The sequence below is a fragment of the Hemiscyllium ocellatum genome, chromosome 7 (assembly GCF_020745735.1).
Source record: "Hemiscyllium ocellatum isolate sHemOce1 chromosome 7, sHemOce1.pat.X.cur, whole genome shotgun sequence".
NCBI classification, from domain to species: Eukaryota; Metazoa; Chordata; class Chondrichthyes; order Orectolobiformes; family Hemiscylliidae; genus Hemiscyllium; species Hemiscyllium ocellatum.
In genome coordinates this window covers 64,444,388-64,463,769 of record NC_083407.1, presented here as the reverse complement: position 1 = coordinate 64,463,769, position 19,382 = coordinate 64,444,388, and the positions used below count along the sequence as shown (strand labels likewise).

The following is a 19,382-nucleotide window of genomic DNA, read 5'->3' as shown; positions in this document are numbered from 1 at the left end:
GATTCAAAAGTGTTGTTTCCTTGGTTGGGTGGCCCAGGTAAAAGGAATATGGCAGTTAGCCTCTATCAATAGGCCTTAATTAACCTTTGATAGGTTTAACCCATTCACCATTACTCAACCTTCTTCCAAGAAAATGGCCCAGCTTTGGGATGGAGTTGGGGAATCAGCACATTGGTCGGCAAAGCAAAATCTCACACCCACCCCTGCTTGGGTCCAAACATTTAGCCACTAAGACATAGCAAAAGCATTCAAAGCTTTCTCTTTAAAAATCAAAGTGATCGCTTCTCCTATGACAGTCTCCAGCCTGTCTAATCCTGTCTGTTTCTGTCTAATCACCTCTTCTTCAGATGAGCTACACAAAAAAGCTGCATGCTCAGATCGAGAAAATTTCAGAACACAACAGGTAGAGTGCTTATCAATTATTGAAATGTGAACAATATGCTTGCCAGTTATAGTAGAATCACAGAATTTTATGGCACTGAAGGAGATCACAAAGCTCAATGTGCCTCTTTGAAAGTGTTGACCAATTCAGTTCACACCTTGTTTTCTCCCCAAGTACAAGTAAGTCACTTAAAAATATATATCCAATGGTCATTTAAAGATTCCTATGGAATCTGATTCTATCACTCTTTGGGTCATGCGTTACAGATCACAACAACCCTCAGTGTGGAATAATTCCTGTTTTCCCTTCTAATTGCTTTACTGATTTTTAAATTTCCGCCCTACTGGCTCAGTTCCAGAGAAAACAGATCATCCTTGTTTGAAAAACACTTGATTATTATGAATACCTCTATTAGGACTTCTCCTGACATCCTCTCCTCTTAGCAGAATAATCCCAGCTTCTCCAAACTCTCCACATAACTAAAAGTCCTTTGCCCTTGCTTTTTTTCAGATAAATCTTTATACTCTCTCCAGGGCATTGGCATGTTTCCTAAACAGACGTGCCAGTTTCTATAGCCCAGCTGAGGCCGAAGCAATGATTTGTAAAGGTTTAACATTCATTCTGGTTTTTGTACTCAATGTTCTTACTTACAACATACTCTTTCTTAACCAGTTTATAACTATGACCTGTCTAGCCTTGCAGCTTCCTCAAAATAGTATCATGTTGTCACTCCATGTTGTTTCTTTATATACGCTTGAAGTCTGCTGCTAACTTGATTATTATTTACCACATTTCTAAGTGTTGTGTTAAGTGCAAACTTCATAACGTTACTCACAATATCCAAGTTCAGGTTATTTAAACATAACAAAAAAAGCAACTGTTCAACAGCAACACCTGGCATCCTGCTGGTCAGTAAAGCATTCATTTCCCCACTACCATCTACCTCCAATCCCCAAAGCAATTACATACTCAAACCCTTTAATATCAGACACTTCTATTTTCTGAGTAAGTCTGATATGTAGTTCTTACTCAATGTCAATATCATATGTATACATATCTCTGCATATATTTACTGTACTGTTGTCATCAATATCCCTGTTACTTCATAAAAAAGTCAATTAGGTTAGTGAGACATGATTTGTCACTAACAAATCACTGCTGGCTATCTCTTATTAACCTACGCGTTTCAACTGAGATTTAATGTTGTTCTTAGTTCTTGTCTCTAGTAAATTTCCTACTGTAGATATTAACCTGAATATATTGGAGTTAGCAGTTTTATCCTTCTTTTTTTTGAACAAGTATTAAACATTTGTGGTTCTCTAATCCTTGGACACCACATACAAAGGTTGTGGACACAGTTTCTCCTATCTTCACCTTAGTTTCCCTCAAAAGGCTAGGATACAGTTCACCACTTCATTCTGGCGCTCACTGATACCTTTCATTGCAATGCTGCTGTCAGGCTGCTTTGCAGGCAGAGACAGGCACTTTCTCATGCTTCAGAACAGGGTGTATCCCAGCTAGCTGTTGAAACCTGAAAATGGGGGAAAAAAAACTTTTTACCTTTATGCCTAGAATCTTGAATTTTCAATCTCACTGTATTTTCCCAACTGTCCTTCCATTGTCTATGCCATTTAAAGGCTGGAAAAATTCTGCCCATTGTTATTGTTGTAAGGAAGCATTAGAAACAGCAATTTGCAAACAACAAGCTCTTATAGACAGGAATTAAATAAATGACCAAATAAAATGTTTTACTAACTGTCTGAGAGATAAGTGTTGGCCAGGACAGCAGGAGCACTCTCCTACACTATTATGAATAATATTCTATGATCTTGCCACTCATCTTAGAAATTTAACTTAAAATCTGTTCTAAAATAGTACATTTAAAAAACATACAATTCCCTCAGTACTGCACTATTGTATTGGCCTATATCAGGTACTCAAATTTCAGGATACAAGTGTGGGTTGGCAGGCAATACAACCGGGATTTAATGGTTTGTTTTTATAGCAACTAAAGTTGAGGTGGTGCTACATCAGGTCATAGAGTCATAGATTCATACAGCATGGAAACAGATCAGTTGGTCAAACTGGTCTATGCCGACCAGACATCCCATTTGCCAGCATTTGGCTCATATCCTTCTAAGAGTGTAGATTAGAGTGGTGCTGGAAAAGCACAGCAGTTCAGGCAGCATCCGAGGAGCAGTAAAATCGACGTTTCAGGCAAAAGCCCTTCATCAGGAATACAGGCAGAGCGCCTGAAGGGTGGAGACATAAGTGAGAGGAGGGTGGGGGTGGGGAGAAAGTAGCATAGACTACAATAGGTGAGTGGGGGAGGGGATGAAGGTGATAGTTCAGGGGAGGGGGGAGGGTGGAGTGGATAGGTGGAAAAGAAGATAGGCAGGTAGGACATGTCATGGGGACAGTGCTGAGCTGGAAGTTTGGAACTGGGGTGAGGTAGGAGAAGGGGAAATGAGGAAATTGTTAAAGTCCACATTGATGCCCTGGGGTTGAAGTGTTCCGAGGCGGAAGATGAGGTGTTCTTCCTCCAGGCGTCTGGTGGTGAGGAAGCGGCGGTGGACCTCCATGTCCTCGGTAGAGTGGGAGGGGGAGTTGAAATGTTGGGCCACAGGACGGTGTGGTTGGTTGGTGCGGATGTCTCGGAGATATTCCCTAAAGTGCTCTGCTAGAAGGCATCTAATTTCCCCAATGTAGAGGAGACCGCATCAGGAGCAACAGATACAATAAATGATATTGGTGGATGTGCAGGTAAAACTTTGATGGATGTGCAAGGCTCCTTTAGGGCCTTGGATGGAGGTGAGGGAGGAGGTGTGGGGGCAGGTTTTGCAATTCCTGTGGTGGCAGGGGAAGGTGCCAGGATGGGAAGGTGGGTTGTAGGGGGTGTGGACCTGACCAGGTAGTCACAGAGGGAATAGTCTTTGCGGAAGTCGGAAAGGGGTGGGGAGGGAAATATATCCCTGGTGGTGGGGTCCGTTTGGAGGTGGCGGAAATGTCAGTGGATGATTTGGTTTACGCAAAGGTTGGTAGGGTGGAAGGTGAGCACTAGGGGCATCCTGTCCTTGTTACGGTTAGAGGGGTGGGGTCTGAGGACGGAGGTGCGGGATGTGGACGAGATGCGTTGGAGGGCATCTTTAACCACGTGGGAAGGGAAATTGCGGTCTCTAAAGAAGGAGGCCATCTGGTGTGTTCTGTGTTGGAACTGGTCCTCCTGGGAGCAGATACGGCAGAGGCGGAGGAATTGGGAATACGGGATGGCATTTTTCCAGGAGGTGGGGTGGGAAGAGGTGTAATCCAGGTAGCTGTGGGAGTCGGTGGGTTTGTAAAAAATGTCAGTGTCAAGTCGGTCGTCATTAATGGAGATGGAGAGGTCCAGGAAGGGGAGGGAGGTGTCAGAGATGATCCAGGTAAATTTAAGGTCAGGGTGGAATGTGTTGGTGAAGTTGATGAATTGCTCAACCTCCTCGCGGGAACATGAGGTGGCGCCAATGCAGTCATCAATGTAGCGGAGGAAGAGGTGGTGCCGGTGACATTACGGAAGATGGACTTTTCTATGAAGCCATCAAAGAGACAGGTATAGTTGGGGCCCATACAGGTTCCCATGGCTACCCCTTTGGTCTGAAGGAAGTGGGAGGATTCGAAGGAGAAATTGTTAAGAGTGAGGACCAGTTCGGCCAGATGAATAATAGTGTCGGTGGAAAGGTACTGTTGGGGACATCGGGAGAGGATGAAATGGAGGGCTTGCAGGCCTTGGTCATGGCGGATAGAGATGTTGAGGGATTGGGTATCCATGGTGAAGATGAGGCGTTAGGGGTCGGGGAAACAGAAGTCTTGGAGGAGGTGGAGGGCATGGGTGGTGTCTCAAACGTATGTGGGGAGTTCCTGGACTAGGGGGGATAGGACAGTGTCGAGGTAGGTAGAAATGAGTTCAGTGGGGCAGGAGCATGCTGAGACAATGGGTCGGCTGGGGTGGTCAGGCCTGTGGATCTTGGGAAGGAGGTAGAACGGGGCAGTGCGGGATTCCCACATGGACCGCATTGGCCCCAGCTATGCCTTGCTCTTTGTTGGCAATGTAGAACATTCCACCCTGACCTTAAATTTACCTGGACCATCTCTGACACCTCCCTCCCCTTCCTGAACCCCTCCATCTCCATTAATGACGACCGATGCCCTCCAACGCATCTCGTCCACATCCTGCACCTCCGCCCTCAGACCCCAGCCCTCCAACCGTAACAAGGACAGAACGCTCCTGGTGCTCACCTTCCACCCTACCAACCTTCACATAAACCAAATCATCCGCCAACATTTCCACCACCTCCAAACAGACCCCACCACGAAGCATATATTTCCCTCCCCACTCCTTTCCGCCTTCCGCAAAGACCATTCCCTCTGTGCCTACCTGGTCAGGTCCACGCCCCCCCCTACAACTCACCCTCCCACCCTGGCACCTTCCCCTGCCACCGCAGGAATTGCAAAACCTGCACCCACACCTCCTATCTCACCTCCATCCAAGGCCCTAAAGGAGCCCTGCACATCCAGCAAGGTTTTGCCTGCACATCCACCAACATCATTTATTGTATCCATTGCTCCCAAAGCGGTCTCCTCTACATTAGGGAGACTGGACGCCTCCTAGCAGAGCACTTCAGGGAACATCTCTGGGATACCCGCACCAATCAACCACACCAGCCTGTGGCCCAACATTTCAATTCCCCCTCCCACTCTGCCGAGGACATGGAGGTCCTGGGCCTCCTTCATCACCGCCCCCTCACCACCAGACGCCTGGAGGAAGAACGCCTCATCTTCCGCCTCGGAACACTTCAATCCCGGGCATCAATGTGGACTTCAACAATTTCCTCATTTCCCCTTCCCCCACCTCATCCCAGTTCCAAACTTCCAGCTCAGCACTGTCCCCATGACATGTCCTGCCTGCCTATCTTCTTTTCCACCTATCCACTCCACCTTCCCCCACCGAACTATCACCTTCGTCCCCTCCCCCACTCACCTATTGTACTCTATGCTACTTTCTCCCCACCCCCACCCTCCCCTCACTTACGTCTCCACCCTTCAGGCACTCTGCCTGTTTTCCTGATGAAGGGCTTTTGCCCAAAACGTCAACTTTATTGCTCCTCAGATGCTGCCTGAACTGCTGTGCTTTTCCAGCACTACTCTAATCTAGACTTTGGTTTCCAACACCTATAATCATTGTTTTTACCTCATATCCCTCTAAACCCTTCCTATTCATATACCCATCTAGATGCCTTTTAAATATTGTAATTGTACCAGCCATCTCCACCTCTTCTGGTAGCTCATTGTGTTCACACATCACACTCTACGTGAAAACAGCGCACCTTAGGTCCCTTTTAAATCTTTCCTCTCTCATCTTAAACTTACGCTCTCTAGTTTTGGACTTCCTTACCACAGGGAAAAGATCTTGGCTATTCACCCTATCCATGCCCTCCACGAATTTATAAACCTCTATAAGATCACCCTTCAGCTTTAATTATTTTTAGTTAAAGAGTTTCTGTTTGCCATTCTACAAAGATAGAGACAAAAAAAGCAGATACTGGGATTCAAAGTGGACAGTCAGGAGGCTAGAAGAACACAGCAAGCCAGGCAGCATGAGAAGGTAGAGAAGAGTTGAAGAAGAGTTACACCCAAAACATTGACTTCTCTACCTCATGATGCTGCCTGGCTTGCTGTGTTCTTCCAGCCTCCTGCCATTCTACAAAGTTGTTCAATAATAAATCAGTGCTGCAACATGTTTGCAAAAAATACTGTAGTTGGGTGCAATGTATAACTCTACAGGTGCATTGTGCTGCAGTGTAAAAGCAATTTTCAATACCTGCCTCTGCACGGAAGTCAGCAAACTGTTAATGGAGGCAGCTTGCGTGTCAGAAAGGCAAAGTCACATTGATCATGGGAGACTTCAATATGCAGGTGGACTGGGTAAATAATGTTGCTAGTGGATCCAAAGAAAGGGAATTCATGGAATGCTTACAGGATGGCTTTTTGGAACAGCTTGTCATGGAGCCCACAAGGGAGCAGGCTATTCTGGACCTAGTGCTTTGCAATGAACCAGACTCTATAAAAGATCTTAAAGTAAGGGAACCCTTAGGAAGTAACGATCATAATATGGTAGAGTTCAGTCTGGAGTTTGAAAGAGAGAAGGCAAAATCGGATGTAATGGTGTTACAGTTAAATAAAGGTAATTATGAGGGCATGAGAGAGGAACTGACAAAAATAGACTGGAAGCAGAGGCTAACCGGGAAGACAGTAGAGCAAAAATGGCAGGAGTTTGTTGGTATAATTGAGGACACTGTACAGAGGTTCATCCCCAAGAAAAGAAAGATTATCCGGGGAGGGATTAGACAACCATGGCTGACAAAGGAAGTCAGGAAATGTATTAAAGAAAAAGAGAGATCCTATAAAGTGGCCAAGAACAGTGGGAAATCAGAAGATTGGGAAGGCTACAAAAACAAACAGAGGATAACAAAGAGTGTAATAAGAAATGAGAAGATCAAATATGAAGGTAGGCTAGCCAGTAATATTAGAAATGATAGTAAAAGTTTCTTTCAGTACATAAGAAACAAACGACAGGCAAAAGTAGACATTGGGCCACTTCAAACTGATGCAGGAAGCCTAGTGATGGGAGATAAGGAAATAGCAGGAGAACTTAACAAGTACTTTGCGTCAGTTTTCACAGTAGAAGACATGAGTAATATCCCAAAAATTAAAGGGAGTCACGGGGCTGAGTTGAGTATGGTTGCCGTTACGAAAGAGATAGTACTAGAAAAGTTAAAAAGTCTTAAAATTGATAAATCTCCTGGCCCCGATGGGATACACCCTAGAGTTCTGAGAGAGGTGGCTGAGGAAATAGCGGAGGCATTGGTTGAGATCTTTCAAGAGTCACTGGAGTCAGGAAAGATCTCTGATGATTGGAAGATGGCTGTTGTAACCCCCTTGTTCAAGAAAGGATCAAGACAAAAGATGGAAAATTATAGGCCAATCAGCTTAACCTCGGTTGTTGGTAAAATTCTAGAATCCATCATTAAGGATGAGGTTTCTAAATTCTTGGAAGAGCAGAGTCTGATTAGAACAAGTCAACATGGTTTTAGTAAGGGGAGGTCATGCCTGACAAACCTGTTGGAATTTTTTGAAGAGGTAACAAGTAGGTTAGACCAGGGAAACCCAGTGGATATGGTCTATCTCGACTTTCAAAAGGCCTTTGATAAGGTGTCACATGGGAGGCTGCTGAGCAAGGTGAGGGCCCATGGTGTTCGAGGTGAGCTGCTGGGATGGATTGAGGATTGGCTGTTTAACAGAAGGCAGAGAGTTGGGATAAAAGGTTCTTTTTCAGAATGGCAGCTGGTGACAAGCGGTGTCCCGCAGGGTTCAGTGTTGGGGCCACAGCTATTCGCATTATATATTAATGGTTTGGATGAGGGGACTGGGGGCATTCTAGCGAAGTTTGCTGATGATACGAAGTTAGGTGGACAGGCAGGTAGTACTGAGGAAGTGGGGAGGCTACAGAAGGATCTAGACAGGTTGGGAGAGTGGTCCAGGAAATGGCTGATGGAATTTAACGTGAGCAAGTGCGAGGTCTTGCACTTTGGCAAAAAGAATAAAAGCATAGACTACTTTCTAAATGGTGAGAAAATTAGAAAAGTACAAAGGGATCTGGGAGTGCTAGTCGAGGATTCTCTAAAGGTAAACATGCAGGTTGAGTCCGTGATTAAGAAAGCGAATGCAATGTTGTCTCTTATCTCAAGAGGGTTGGAATATAAAAACAGAGATGTGCTACTGAGACTTTATAAAGCTCTGGTTAGGCCCCATTTGGAGTACTGTGTCCAGTTTTGGTCCCCACACCTCAGGAAGGACATACTGGCACTGGAACGTGTCCAGCGGAGATTCACACGGATGATCCCTGGAATGGCAGGTCTAACATATGAGGAACGGCTGAAGATCCTGGGATTGTATTAGTTGGAGTTTAGAAGATTGAGGGGAGACTTAATAGAGACGTACAAGATAATACATGGCTTGGAAAGGGTGGATGCTAGGAAATTGTTTCTGTTAGGCAAGGAGACTAGGACCCGTGGACACAGCCTTAGAATTAGAGGGGGTCAATTCAGAACAGAAATGTGGAGACATTTCTTCAGCCAGAGAGTGGTGGGCCTGTGGAATTCATTGCCACAGAGTGCAGTGGAGGCCGGGACGCTAAATGTCTTCAAGGCCGAGATTGATAGATTCTTGTTGTCTCGAGGAATTAAGGGCTACGGGGAGAACGCTGGCAAGTGGAGTTGAAATGCCCATCAGCCATGATTGAATGGCGGAGTGGACTCGATGGGCCGAATGGCCTTACTTCCACTCCTATGTCTTATGGTCTTATGGTCTTATAGATAGTTTCTGGATCGTTCCAGCTTCTGAGCAATCATGGCCAGCATATCACAGGACTGGCAGCATCACTCTGTTTTCTTGGCGAAACTGCAGGGTCCTCTCCTGCTAGTGCTGAACAGGTGCCTGATCTCTGCTACTACTCTGGCTGCAAGTTGCCTGGGTTGTTTGTCCCTTCCCCATCTGTACAACAATCAGTGTGAGGTTCTCAATAGCCTCTGATCCTAAATTCAGTTCATCTTCCGATCCCACTGACATTTCATTATCTGAGGTGGTTGGGTGTCCCATGTCATTGCTTTCTCTAAGCCATGCCAAGGGATGCTGGTCTTAGGGATATTCAGTGAGAGGCATGTTGCTGTAAGAACAACTTGTGGTAAGATAGGGTGGAAATTGAATGAGATACTTGCTATTGAGTGGCAACAGCAATTAATGCAGTTTGGTAAGATATAGTGAGGTAAGTTGCTCAGTCTTGTGGCGAGGAGAACCCACCAAAATTGACATGACTTGCGCTTAGGATAAAAACCACAAGATTCAACAATTCTTTTACTTGTAAATGATACTATTGAAAGTATATTGATGGTAAAGCATGCTCTACACCAGTGTTTCTCAACGGGGGCAGAAGCACTCCCTGAGGAGCGTTTGCCTTCCATCAATGGGCATTAACTTAAAGGGGGCAGCAAGGGGGCACTGAATGACTTTGTAGAGAGCTAACCAATCACTTGGAAGATTGCCGTGTCCTTGAAGGACATTGCTGTGTGTAGATGGATAGTCGCATAACACTAGTCTGTTATTTTCCTTGCACCCATGGAGGCGTGCGCTCTGATTAGTTGCTGTGCTATTATTGATAGTCTTCTCTATGAATGGCAAATCATTTAAACTCGTTCGCAGTTGGCACTGATTCTACTGCCAAGATCAATGTCACCTAACTTGTGTCGCTTCTAGGAAGACGAAACACAGCTTTTCAACTGTTTTACCAGGTGGCAGAATGAATGAACATTACAGCTAATTAGCCAATCAAATTTTGCCACTTGTCTGAGCATCTTATCGTGATAAGGTAATACCCATGATTCCATCAGGGTATTCGAGTGACAGTGTAAAAATGGCCTCATCGAGTAAGAAAAAGTGCAGGCAGTATAGCATGGACTATTTGCGATATGGCTTTATTCAATTTCCATCTAATAAGCAGTTACCACTGTGCTTGCTCTGTGAACAAAGTTTTTCCAACAAGGCCATGAAGCCTTCCTGTCTTATTAAACATTTGGAAAAGAAACACAGTGACAAAAGGGACAAAGATTTGGCATATTTTCAAACATTAAAGAATAAATTCAATCAGCAACCAACGATTTCCACTGCTTTTTCAAAGATGGGAGCCACAAATGTGGATGGCCTTGTGGCATCATACAACATAGCGAAGCTAATTGCAAAATGTGGTAAACCTCATTCCGTGGGTGAATTGTTGATGCTTCCAGTTATTGCCGAAGTATTATCAACCGTGCTACATCAGGAACCATCAATGACTATCAAGCGTATTCCTCTTAGCAATGATTCCGCGAGAAGGTGCATTGATGAAATGGTCTCAAATGTTGAGGATTAATTATGTTCCCTTTTGATATTGAAATAAATCACCTTACAAATTAATGAAAGTACTATATGCGGAAATCAAGCTTTACTTTTGGGGTACGTATGTTTCATCGACAAAAATGAAATACGAGAAGAACTACTTTTTGCTCTGGATCTACTGACAGATACCAAAGGTAAGACCATCTTTGACTGTGTCAAGGATTATTTTAATAAAAAGTCTGTTCCCCTCAAAAACATTTATGCTTGTGCTATGGATGGCGCGCGTGCTATGACTGGTCAACATCAGGGATTTGTCATATTACTAAAGAGAGAAGTGCCACATGTTTTCACAGTACACTGGATTATCCATCGGCAGCATCTGGCTGCAAAGAAACTTAGTGAAGCCTTCTCTCTACAAGTGGCAATAGATGAGGTAAATTATATAAAGCGACATGCTCTGAATGAATCACTTCTCTGCCAACTCTGTAAAGATAATGAAGATGAATTTCTGCAATTGCTGCTACACACAGAAGTGAGATGGCTCTCGAAAGGAATATGCCTCAATTGTTTCCATGAACTGTTCAATTCTATCATCAAATTCCTACACAGAAGTAATGAAAACCTTTGTATGAAAGCCGAAGCCGTAAAACACAACTGCATATCTTGGGGATATATTCTGATAAGTGCAATTCAGTGATCATGCAGATACAAGGAGATAATGTGAGTTTCATAAAAGCAAGGAATGCTGCTACATCTTTTATTGCAAAATTTGATCTCTTTCATTGGAATATCAGTTGTCATGAGTTTTACCAGTTCCCAAGTTTAAACAAAATCGCAGAGGATGTTACTGATAATCAATTACTTATCTACTCAGCTTACATTTGTGCACTGCAGGATAATATGAAAATACGATTTGCTGATCTTATTGAGATGGCTGACTGACCCCTTTATCTCATGTGCAGAAGAAATGGACATTCGCCTTCAGGAAGAAATGACAGAGCTCCAAAATGACACTGCAATGAAAATTCGGTTTTTGCAAATGGGTGAGCCCCTTTTTTAGATTCAAAATGCCATCGATGTCATTTCCTGCTATTAAGCGAAGAGGCAAAGCGGTTTGCACTACCATTTCTTACCTCTTATTTGGTTGAGAAAAGATTCAGTGCTATCGCCAGAATACAAGATAAGATCCGCAATCGCATGAATGTTGTTCAGCGTGGTGACCTGAGATTGCTTCTGACAAAAATTGAAACAGATGTATATGATTTAGCAAGACAACATGAACCACAAGGATCGCATTGACTATTTTGCTATCACAGACTAAATTTTACACAGAGTGAGCCAAAAGTAGGTGGACAGTAAGAACAGTAATAAATGATAACATTTATTTTTTGTTGTATATAAAACATATTTCACAAAAGTTTTCCATTTTCAGCACTGCAGTGTATTGCAGTTATATGTGCAAAAACAGACTTTGGTGATTCAGGGGCATTGCATGATTTCAAGATAAGAAGGGGGCGTTGAATACGGAAAGGGTGAGAAACACTGCTCTACACGATTAAATATTTGGTAACATAACTGAAATCACCATAATATATAGTCATTTCAAGGATGATCAACTGGAATAAAAATAGTGAGAAATCATTTTAACTTGGGCTACGTTTGTAGTGAATGTGGGTTCCCAATATGAATTACTATTAGGTAATTGTTTCTGGTAACTGCTTGCAATTTTCACTGGAACCCTATGTCCAGTCTGTTTTCAAGACCCATTAATTAATAACAGAAAATATACGGTACATTACGTGCCCAGTATTTTGCAGTATGTCCAAACCAAATTTGTTGCATTTTTCAAATATAGGAAGTTTTATTTAAGACCAAAAGGCATGTTAGCAGGTGATTTACTGTATCTTTTGCTCATTCTTTTATACTGCTTTCAATTGTCATTAAATGTAAATCTTGTCTGTTTTTAATGTAACCAATTTATTGTAATCTATATTCGATTTCAAAACTGTCTAAAGTAAAGTTTAATTAAGTTAACTCAGTTAACGAATGGCCAATTGGAAAACAACCAAACCTTTCAAAGATAGTCTTAACTTGATTTGCTGCATAGGTTTTGAATAATGTTCCATTGGCACCCAGCCCAGCTGTCGTACCTGACCACCGACTTAGTTGTACAGAGTGTACAAAAGTGGGCTCTTCACTTATATATTTTCAATACTGATTTTAACTATTATTAGCATTGTTAGTTTTGGTGAGAAACTGTATCCATTATAAGAAAAAGGAAAATGTGTTTAAACTTTTTCTAATCACCAAGAAGCATCCAGTCCTTGCTCTAGCAATCTTTGTTGTTACCTTAAATTCTACAGTAAGAGATCAGTTAGCTCAGTTGGCGAGACAGCTGAGAGGTTCCAATAGTATTCCAATTTCTGCACCAGCCAAGGTTAACGTAGAAGTTCTGCTTTCTCAATCTCACCCCTCACCTGAGATATAGTAATCCTCAGGTTAAACCCACTACCAGTCATCTTTCTGTAATGAGACTGTGGAACTATAATGACTTAAATTTTAGAGTACATTTCATTTTTATTGATCATTTCATAGAAATGTATCTGGCAAGTACCAAGATGAAGAAGGAACACCTGGGAATATCTGAGTGTTTGTTCTCAGGATGGAATGGAGAATGCTGAGGCAAGAAGGAAAATGAAAATCCTACATGTTCCAATGTAACAACGTGAGAAGCATTTGGTTAGAATGTGGAAATTGCACAGCAAACCCAAGAAACGTATTGTGTTCACCATCAATAAACCAATATCCTATTTTTTAAGTTCAGCAAAAAAACTCAGATGAAAATTGAGATTTAATGTATGTTAGAAAATCACTTGACAGAACCTAGTCAAGCAGTTGGGGTTTGTCGGTTGTAAAAGATAAACATGCATAATTTAAACAGGCTATAGTCCTGCTCTCTCTCTCTCTCTCATTAAAGAGAGATGACTGGTGGTGGTTTAACCTGAGGGTTACAATGCCTCAGGAATGGGGAAAGGTTGACAAAGAGAGTTTTGCATGATAACCTCAGCCAGTGGGAATTGAACCTGTATTTGGAAGGGTGAGCTGTGAGGATGCAGAGATCTTGCAGTTGATTTGTACATGCCGACTGAGTGAGCAAATAAACGGCACGTGCAGTATAATGTGGATAAGTGCTCGATTATTCAAATAGGAAGGCAGATCATTATTTGAATCGCTGTAAATTTAGAGTGGAATGTTTGTTGAGACCTGGGTGGCGTCGTGCACCAGTTGTTGAAAGTAAGCACAGAAGTGCAGCAGACAACAATGAAGGCAAACTGTGTGTTGACCTTCATACCATGAGGTTCTGAGTACAGGAACAAGGATGTTACACAGGGCATTGGTAAGGCCACATGTGGAATATTATATGTAGTTTTGGTCTCCTTATCTGTGGAAGGATATTCTTACTACTGAAACAGGGCAGCAAAGATTTACCCAAGTTAAATCATGAGAGGCATAGATAAAGATCTCTTCCCTCGGGTCAGGGAGTTCAAAATTAAAGGGCATAGTTTTAAGGTGAGAGGAGAAAGACTTAAAAGGGACCTGAAGGGCATTTTTTCACACATAGGATGGTTCATAAGTGGAATGAACTGCCAAAGAAGTGGTGGATGGAGGTATATTTGCAACATTTAAAAAACATTTGGACAGGTACATAAAAAGGAAACGTTTATGGGCCAAACACAGGAAAACAGAGCTAGTTTCGTTTATAAACTTGTCAGCATTGATGAGTTGGACCAATGTCTTGTTTCTGTGACTATATGTATAAGCAAAAATTGAGTCTTTTAGGATTGTATTCACTTAGAAGCATAAGGGGGAATCTGATAGAAAATATAAAATTCTAACAAGACTAGGTAGTTTAGACGCAGGAAGGATATTCTCAGCAGTGGGGAAGTCCACGACCAGTGGTCATGGGTTAAGGATAAAGGACAAACCTTTTAGGACGAAGTTAGGAGAAGTTTTTTCATCCAGAGGATGATGAACTTGTGGAATTCACTACCAAAGAAAGTATTTGAGAGCAAAATATGCGTCTTCAAAGAGGTAGCGCTCCTTGTCTCATAGCCAGAGAGGGATTGGGGAATGTGAGGGAAGGGCGTGATTAGGGTATTGAGCATGATATCAGCCATGAATGGCAAAGCAGGCTCGAATAGCCTCCTCCTGCTCCTGTCAAGATTTCTCTGTAAACCTGATCAGTCAACTCGATCCACATATATTACAGAAATGTAAATATGTGATTCATATCCAATGCCCCAGTTCCTCCTCCCCCTTCCCTCCCCTCCCCTTCCCATCCCCCCACCAGGAGCCGCTCGCGCCGTTACCCGGGTGACTCTCTGACCTCTGACCCCTGACGTTTGCGCGCCTGCATTCCGGCGTCTCGTGACATCACAGTTGCAGCATGGCGGTCAAGGTGACACAAGCGAGATTCCCTGTCTCATTGTAGCTTTTAGAGAGATTCATATTGAGTGCTGTACTCTAGATTCTGTCAACTGATGAAGGGTTTGACTAGTAGATCTGTATTGTATATATTTCAAATGAACGGTCGTCGTGTTTGTTTTTTTTGCAGTCTGTTGATGTTTGCAGGCCTAGCGCTTGGCCTTGAGTTACCTTTAAACAATTTTAAAAAACGAAGTGTGTATTTATATTGAACAACTTTACGTATTGTTATCCGAATATGAGTGTTTTGAATATATGTATACTGCAGGCAGCTCACTGTCACGGTAAAGAATTATAATGTTTTGCGGATCGGAAGAGCTAAATGTCTTGTTTCGTATAACTGAAATAATGAAACTTAGTTTCTAAACGGAAAGTCTAGGCAGTTCGGACGTGTATGAGCTTCTGCTAAAAAGGAAGGGTTAAGAAACCCTTATCTGGGAGGACCTTCTTCAGTGTCAAGCTTGCATAATTAGTTACAACCAGAAACAAGAGATAACTAGTATTATGTACCCATATATGTCAATTGAGCAAATTACAATTTAAATACTGTTCAAAATTGTGAAATGAATTACATTATTTAATGTACTTCTTCAGATATCTTTTTCCAATATAATTCATTTGTGTAACAGACATAACAAGTGTTTTTGTTATTTCAGGTGCAGTCTACTAAAAGGGCAGACCCCAGTGAATTAAAAACAGTATTCTTGAAGGTAATGGAAAGTTTATGTAATTTGGGTAAACTCTAATTTTTATTTGTATTTTAGCTGTTAGTATAGATTAAATAGACTTTTGGACTCAATGTGAGAAGTAGATCTTAACATTTTAAAATTTATATTAAAAATTATAAACAATGTTTTAGGGCTTATTGGTTCAATTCACATTTAAGGATGTACTAGGTGTATCAGTTGTGAATGATGAATTAGTGCAGTATTGTGATTTTGGGAGGCAGATGTACTAAGTAAAATAACATTTGTTTGTGATTAGTTTCTTGTGTTTGTAGTGCTGAATGCAATGTTTTCTTAATAGTGGAAACTTGAATATGAGATTCCCTTGACCTGCCTTTGTTCAACCATTTAGAGGTTTAGGCACTAACAAAGAGATGATTATTTTCTGCAGTCTTTAATGTAAAAGCAAAGTACTGTCAATTTTGTAAATATTATGTAAAAATAGGTGGGAATGCTCTGCAGTTCTGGTACTATCTATGGAGAGAGAAATATAACTTGCATTTTGGCTATGTGCATGCATAGGTTGAACGAGACGCAACCGCATGTGGAAATTATTGAAAACATTGCATATAAAATTTCTCCTTGAATCTGCTATGCTCTGTAGTTGTAATTCTTATCTCCAAAAACTGAAAGATCAATTAAAATACAGCCTTTGTTTTTCTGTGCTAGTCTCGGCAAGTGCACATTTTGTCATGACAGCCAAAAATCATTTTAAAAGTCACTGATTCGCTGCGATGCAATGAGGACGAGAGAATACCTTTAAGTAGACTTGGAAGTATTAGTGCTGTATGTATTGTAACAGGTTAAACAAAGATCCATTAGAAGTGTTTAAGATGCCAAATTAAGGTTTGGAATATTATGAAATTTGGAAGAATCTGAGTCAATAATGATATGTGTGCAGATGAGCCATGCACATAACGAATGTTAGAGGACACTCGAATGGAATAGGGAAATAGTAAGAGAGAGTGTTACATTATTCTGTTTTGTTTTGTCTGTGAAGTTTCTTGCATATTTAGTTTAAACCACTACAAATCATCTAATAGGGTACCGAGTGCTGTCTGTTATATTCCTTTGATGCTAGATATCAGCTTTTTGGATGGTCTCTGCAGTTTTCTCTTGCTTGAATGTTTGATTTGGTGACCAAGCCCAAATCCAGCATTGGTGTTGTCAGTCATTCATCCTTATATTTGTGAAAAGAACTCCCTTGTTTCTTTCATCCCGGATGACCTATTTGTGATAATTTTAAACATGTGAACTGATTTACTGTTATATTAAAAACCTACAATAAAATATATTTTTGCTTTATTTCCTATATTTTCTGTATTTACTTTGAGCATTTAGTAGTCTTGGGCTGAAAGAAAATCATTTGTTCAACCAAGGAATTCTTAAGAAAGCAAAGCAATTGCGTGCAGTGACTTACCACAGGGATCAGTGCTGGATCCCATGTTGTTTATGTAAGTTTGTGATGATATAAAGTTTTGTCAGGTGGTTGACTAAAGAGGAGGTGTTTGGTAACAGAAATATGTGAACAAATTGGTCAGGTGGGCAGATCAGTGGGTGGAATTTAACTCTAATATCAAGAAGGAACGAGACAAAGGAGTACTTCATGACTTGGCAGGACATGAGAAATTCAGAGGGACCTCTGTGTGTTTGCGTATGCATTCATGAAGGTTGATAGAGTAATCAAGGCATATGGGATACATGCCTTTGTCAGTCATGGTGTAGATTATAACAGCAGGGGCATCATATTGGAGCCTTACAGAATTTTGGTTAGGCCACAGCTGGACTACTGTATGCAGTTTTGGTAACCACACTGTAAGAAGGATATGATTGCACTGGAAGGGTGCAAAGGAGATTTACTGGGAAGTTCCCTGGAATGGAGCATTTCAGCTATGAAGAGAGGCTACATAAGTTCAGGTTTTCCTTTAAAGTTTGAGGGAGGAACCTGACAGAGGTGCATAAGATTAGAAGGGACGTAGGGTGGATGGAGAGTAGATTAGATTACTTAGTGTGGAAACACGATCTTCGGCCCAACAAATCCACACCGACCCGCTGAAACGTAACCCACCCAGACCCATTCTCCTACATTTACCCTTCACCTAACACTACGGGCAATTTAGAATGGCCAATTCACTTAACCTGCACATTTTTGGATTGTGGGAGGAAACCGGAGCACCCGGAGGAAACCCACGCAGACACGGGGAGAATGTGCAAACTCCACACAGAGAGTCACCTGAGGCGGGAATTGAACCCGGGTCTCTGGCGCTGTGAAACAACAGTGCTAACCACTGTGCCACCGTGCCGCCCAGTAAGCTGTTCCCTGAGTGGAAGGATAAATCCCATGGGCATAATTTTGAGGAAAAACTTGTTAACCTAGCGTGTGTTGGGATCTGGAATGCACTGCCTGGAAGGATGATTGAAGCAGGAAACCTTGGAACCTTTTGTTTTTAAGCACTTGGTTGCCATTTAAAGTGTCATAACGTTCAAGGTCTCCTGTGGCAAAGTGGGACTCGTGTCGTAATGGTATATTTTTGGTGATACAGAATTGATGAGCTGATGGGCTTCTGTGTTGGCTGATACTGTGCTTGCATTTATATGGCACCTTGTATTTATATTGCCACAAAGCATTTGAAAGTTGAAGTAATTTTGAAATGTAACTAGTGCAATAAATATTGTCAATTATTATAAATGAAAGGTTAAATAGTAGTTTTCAGTTTCTTAGGAATAATCAGTAGTATTTCCTGTCAAATTGTAATATCTTGGGGCATGCACTTAAAGTGAGAGGGGGAAGTGCAAAGGAGATGTGAGAGGCAAGTTGTTTTTACACAGCGTGGTAGGAGTCTGGAACGCACTGTCAGAGCTGGTGGTGGAGGCAGATACAATAAGGGTGTTAAAGAGACTTTTAAATAAACTCATGAATATGCAAGGAATGGAAGGGTATGGACCAAGGGCAGGCAGAAGAGATTAGTTTAATTTGGTGCCATGTTTGACACAACATCGTGGCCGAAGTGACCATTTCTCTGCTGTACAGTTGTGTTCAATATACTGTCTCAAAATAGTCTGTTTGAAGAATATGACGGAACAACATTTGAGAAAATCTTCTGGAACTTGAATTGGTGTCCACATTCCTTCATATATGAAAGTATGTCATGACATTTGATTCAAATTTTAACTGTTGTGGCTCTAGGCAGGAGTTATGAATGGAACTGCATTAAGTTATTAATGTGAAGTATTATCTACATCCTAATAATGTGACTCCAGCACGCTCCCATGCTTTGCACTAGGGAGTGTAAAACTAAACCGGTTCCTAATTAATAGGGCATATATGCCTGGCCTATATTTGGCAACGTGAAGAAGTAGTTTATGTCAGTTCAGCATATAGTTTAAAAATTGCCTCTTGATATTTGCTGTAACGGTGTAGGCTGTCATTTGAGTCTTTATTTTGCCTGGTATAGGTTGTCTTTTAAGTCTGTTCTCACAAGCAACCTGGTAGCTTAGCCAGTTAAGTGCTATATTGGTATGTCTGTCATGCCACCTAACCTCCTGTAGCTGAATAAATGTCATTGGCACTTGAGACTGCTGTAATGGATGCCATATAAAAATTAAATGGTTGATTTTGGAAGAAGCACATTTGATAGAGGTGCTGCCAAAGTTTTTGGGAATAAAAATTGTACTTAGCTGACAAGGTATCACAGCATTGACATCTGTAGTTAGGACTTTCTGAACTTTGCTTTTAAAGAGTTTTGTAGGTTAGTGGGAAGGAAAGAGGTCTGTCTGTTGATAGTTTGGCAAGTTTTTCAAATACATTTTTATGGAATTAGTATGCA

The 19,382-nt window shown here is 41.8% G+C and overlaps 2 protein-coding genes across 4 annotated transcripts in view; both read left to right on the top strand.

Moving 5' to 3' along the window:
* The first annotated feature begins 9,884 nt into the window (after nucleotides 1-9,884).
* LOC132817609 (SCAN domain-containing protein 3-like) lies at nucleotides 9,885-11,042 on the top strand. The gene is given in 1 exon segment (XM_060828112.1): nucleotides 9,885-11,042. A coding segment is annotated over 1 exon segment (1,158 nt).
* Nucleotides 11,043-14,777: 3,735 nt separating this feature from the next.
* The window catches only part of LOC132817112 (electrogenic aspartate/glutamate antiporter SLC25A12, mitochondrial-like), a 130,043-nt gene continuing 125,438 nt past the window's right edge, over nucleotides 14,778-19,382 (top strand). The window contains exons 1-2 of one of the 3 annotated variants that reach the window (XM_060827289.1): nucleotides 14,778-14,804; nucleotides 15,487-15,540. In XM_060827289.1, the coding sequence (XP_060683272.1) occupies nucleotides 14,793-14,804; nucleotides 15,487-15,540 (66 nt within the window). In that variant the 5' untranslated portion in view covers nucleotides 14,778-14,792. The other 2 variants (XM_060827291.1, XM_060827290.1) reach the window with 2 other exon arrangements.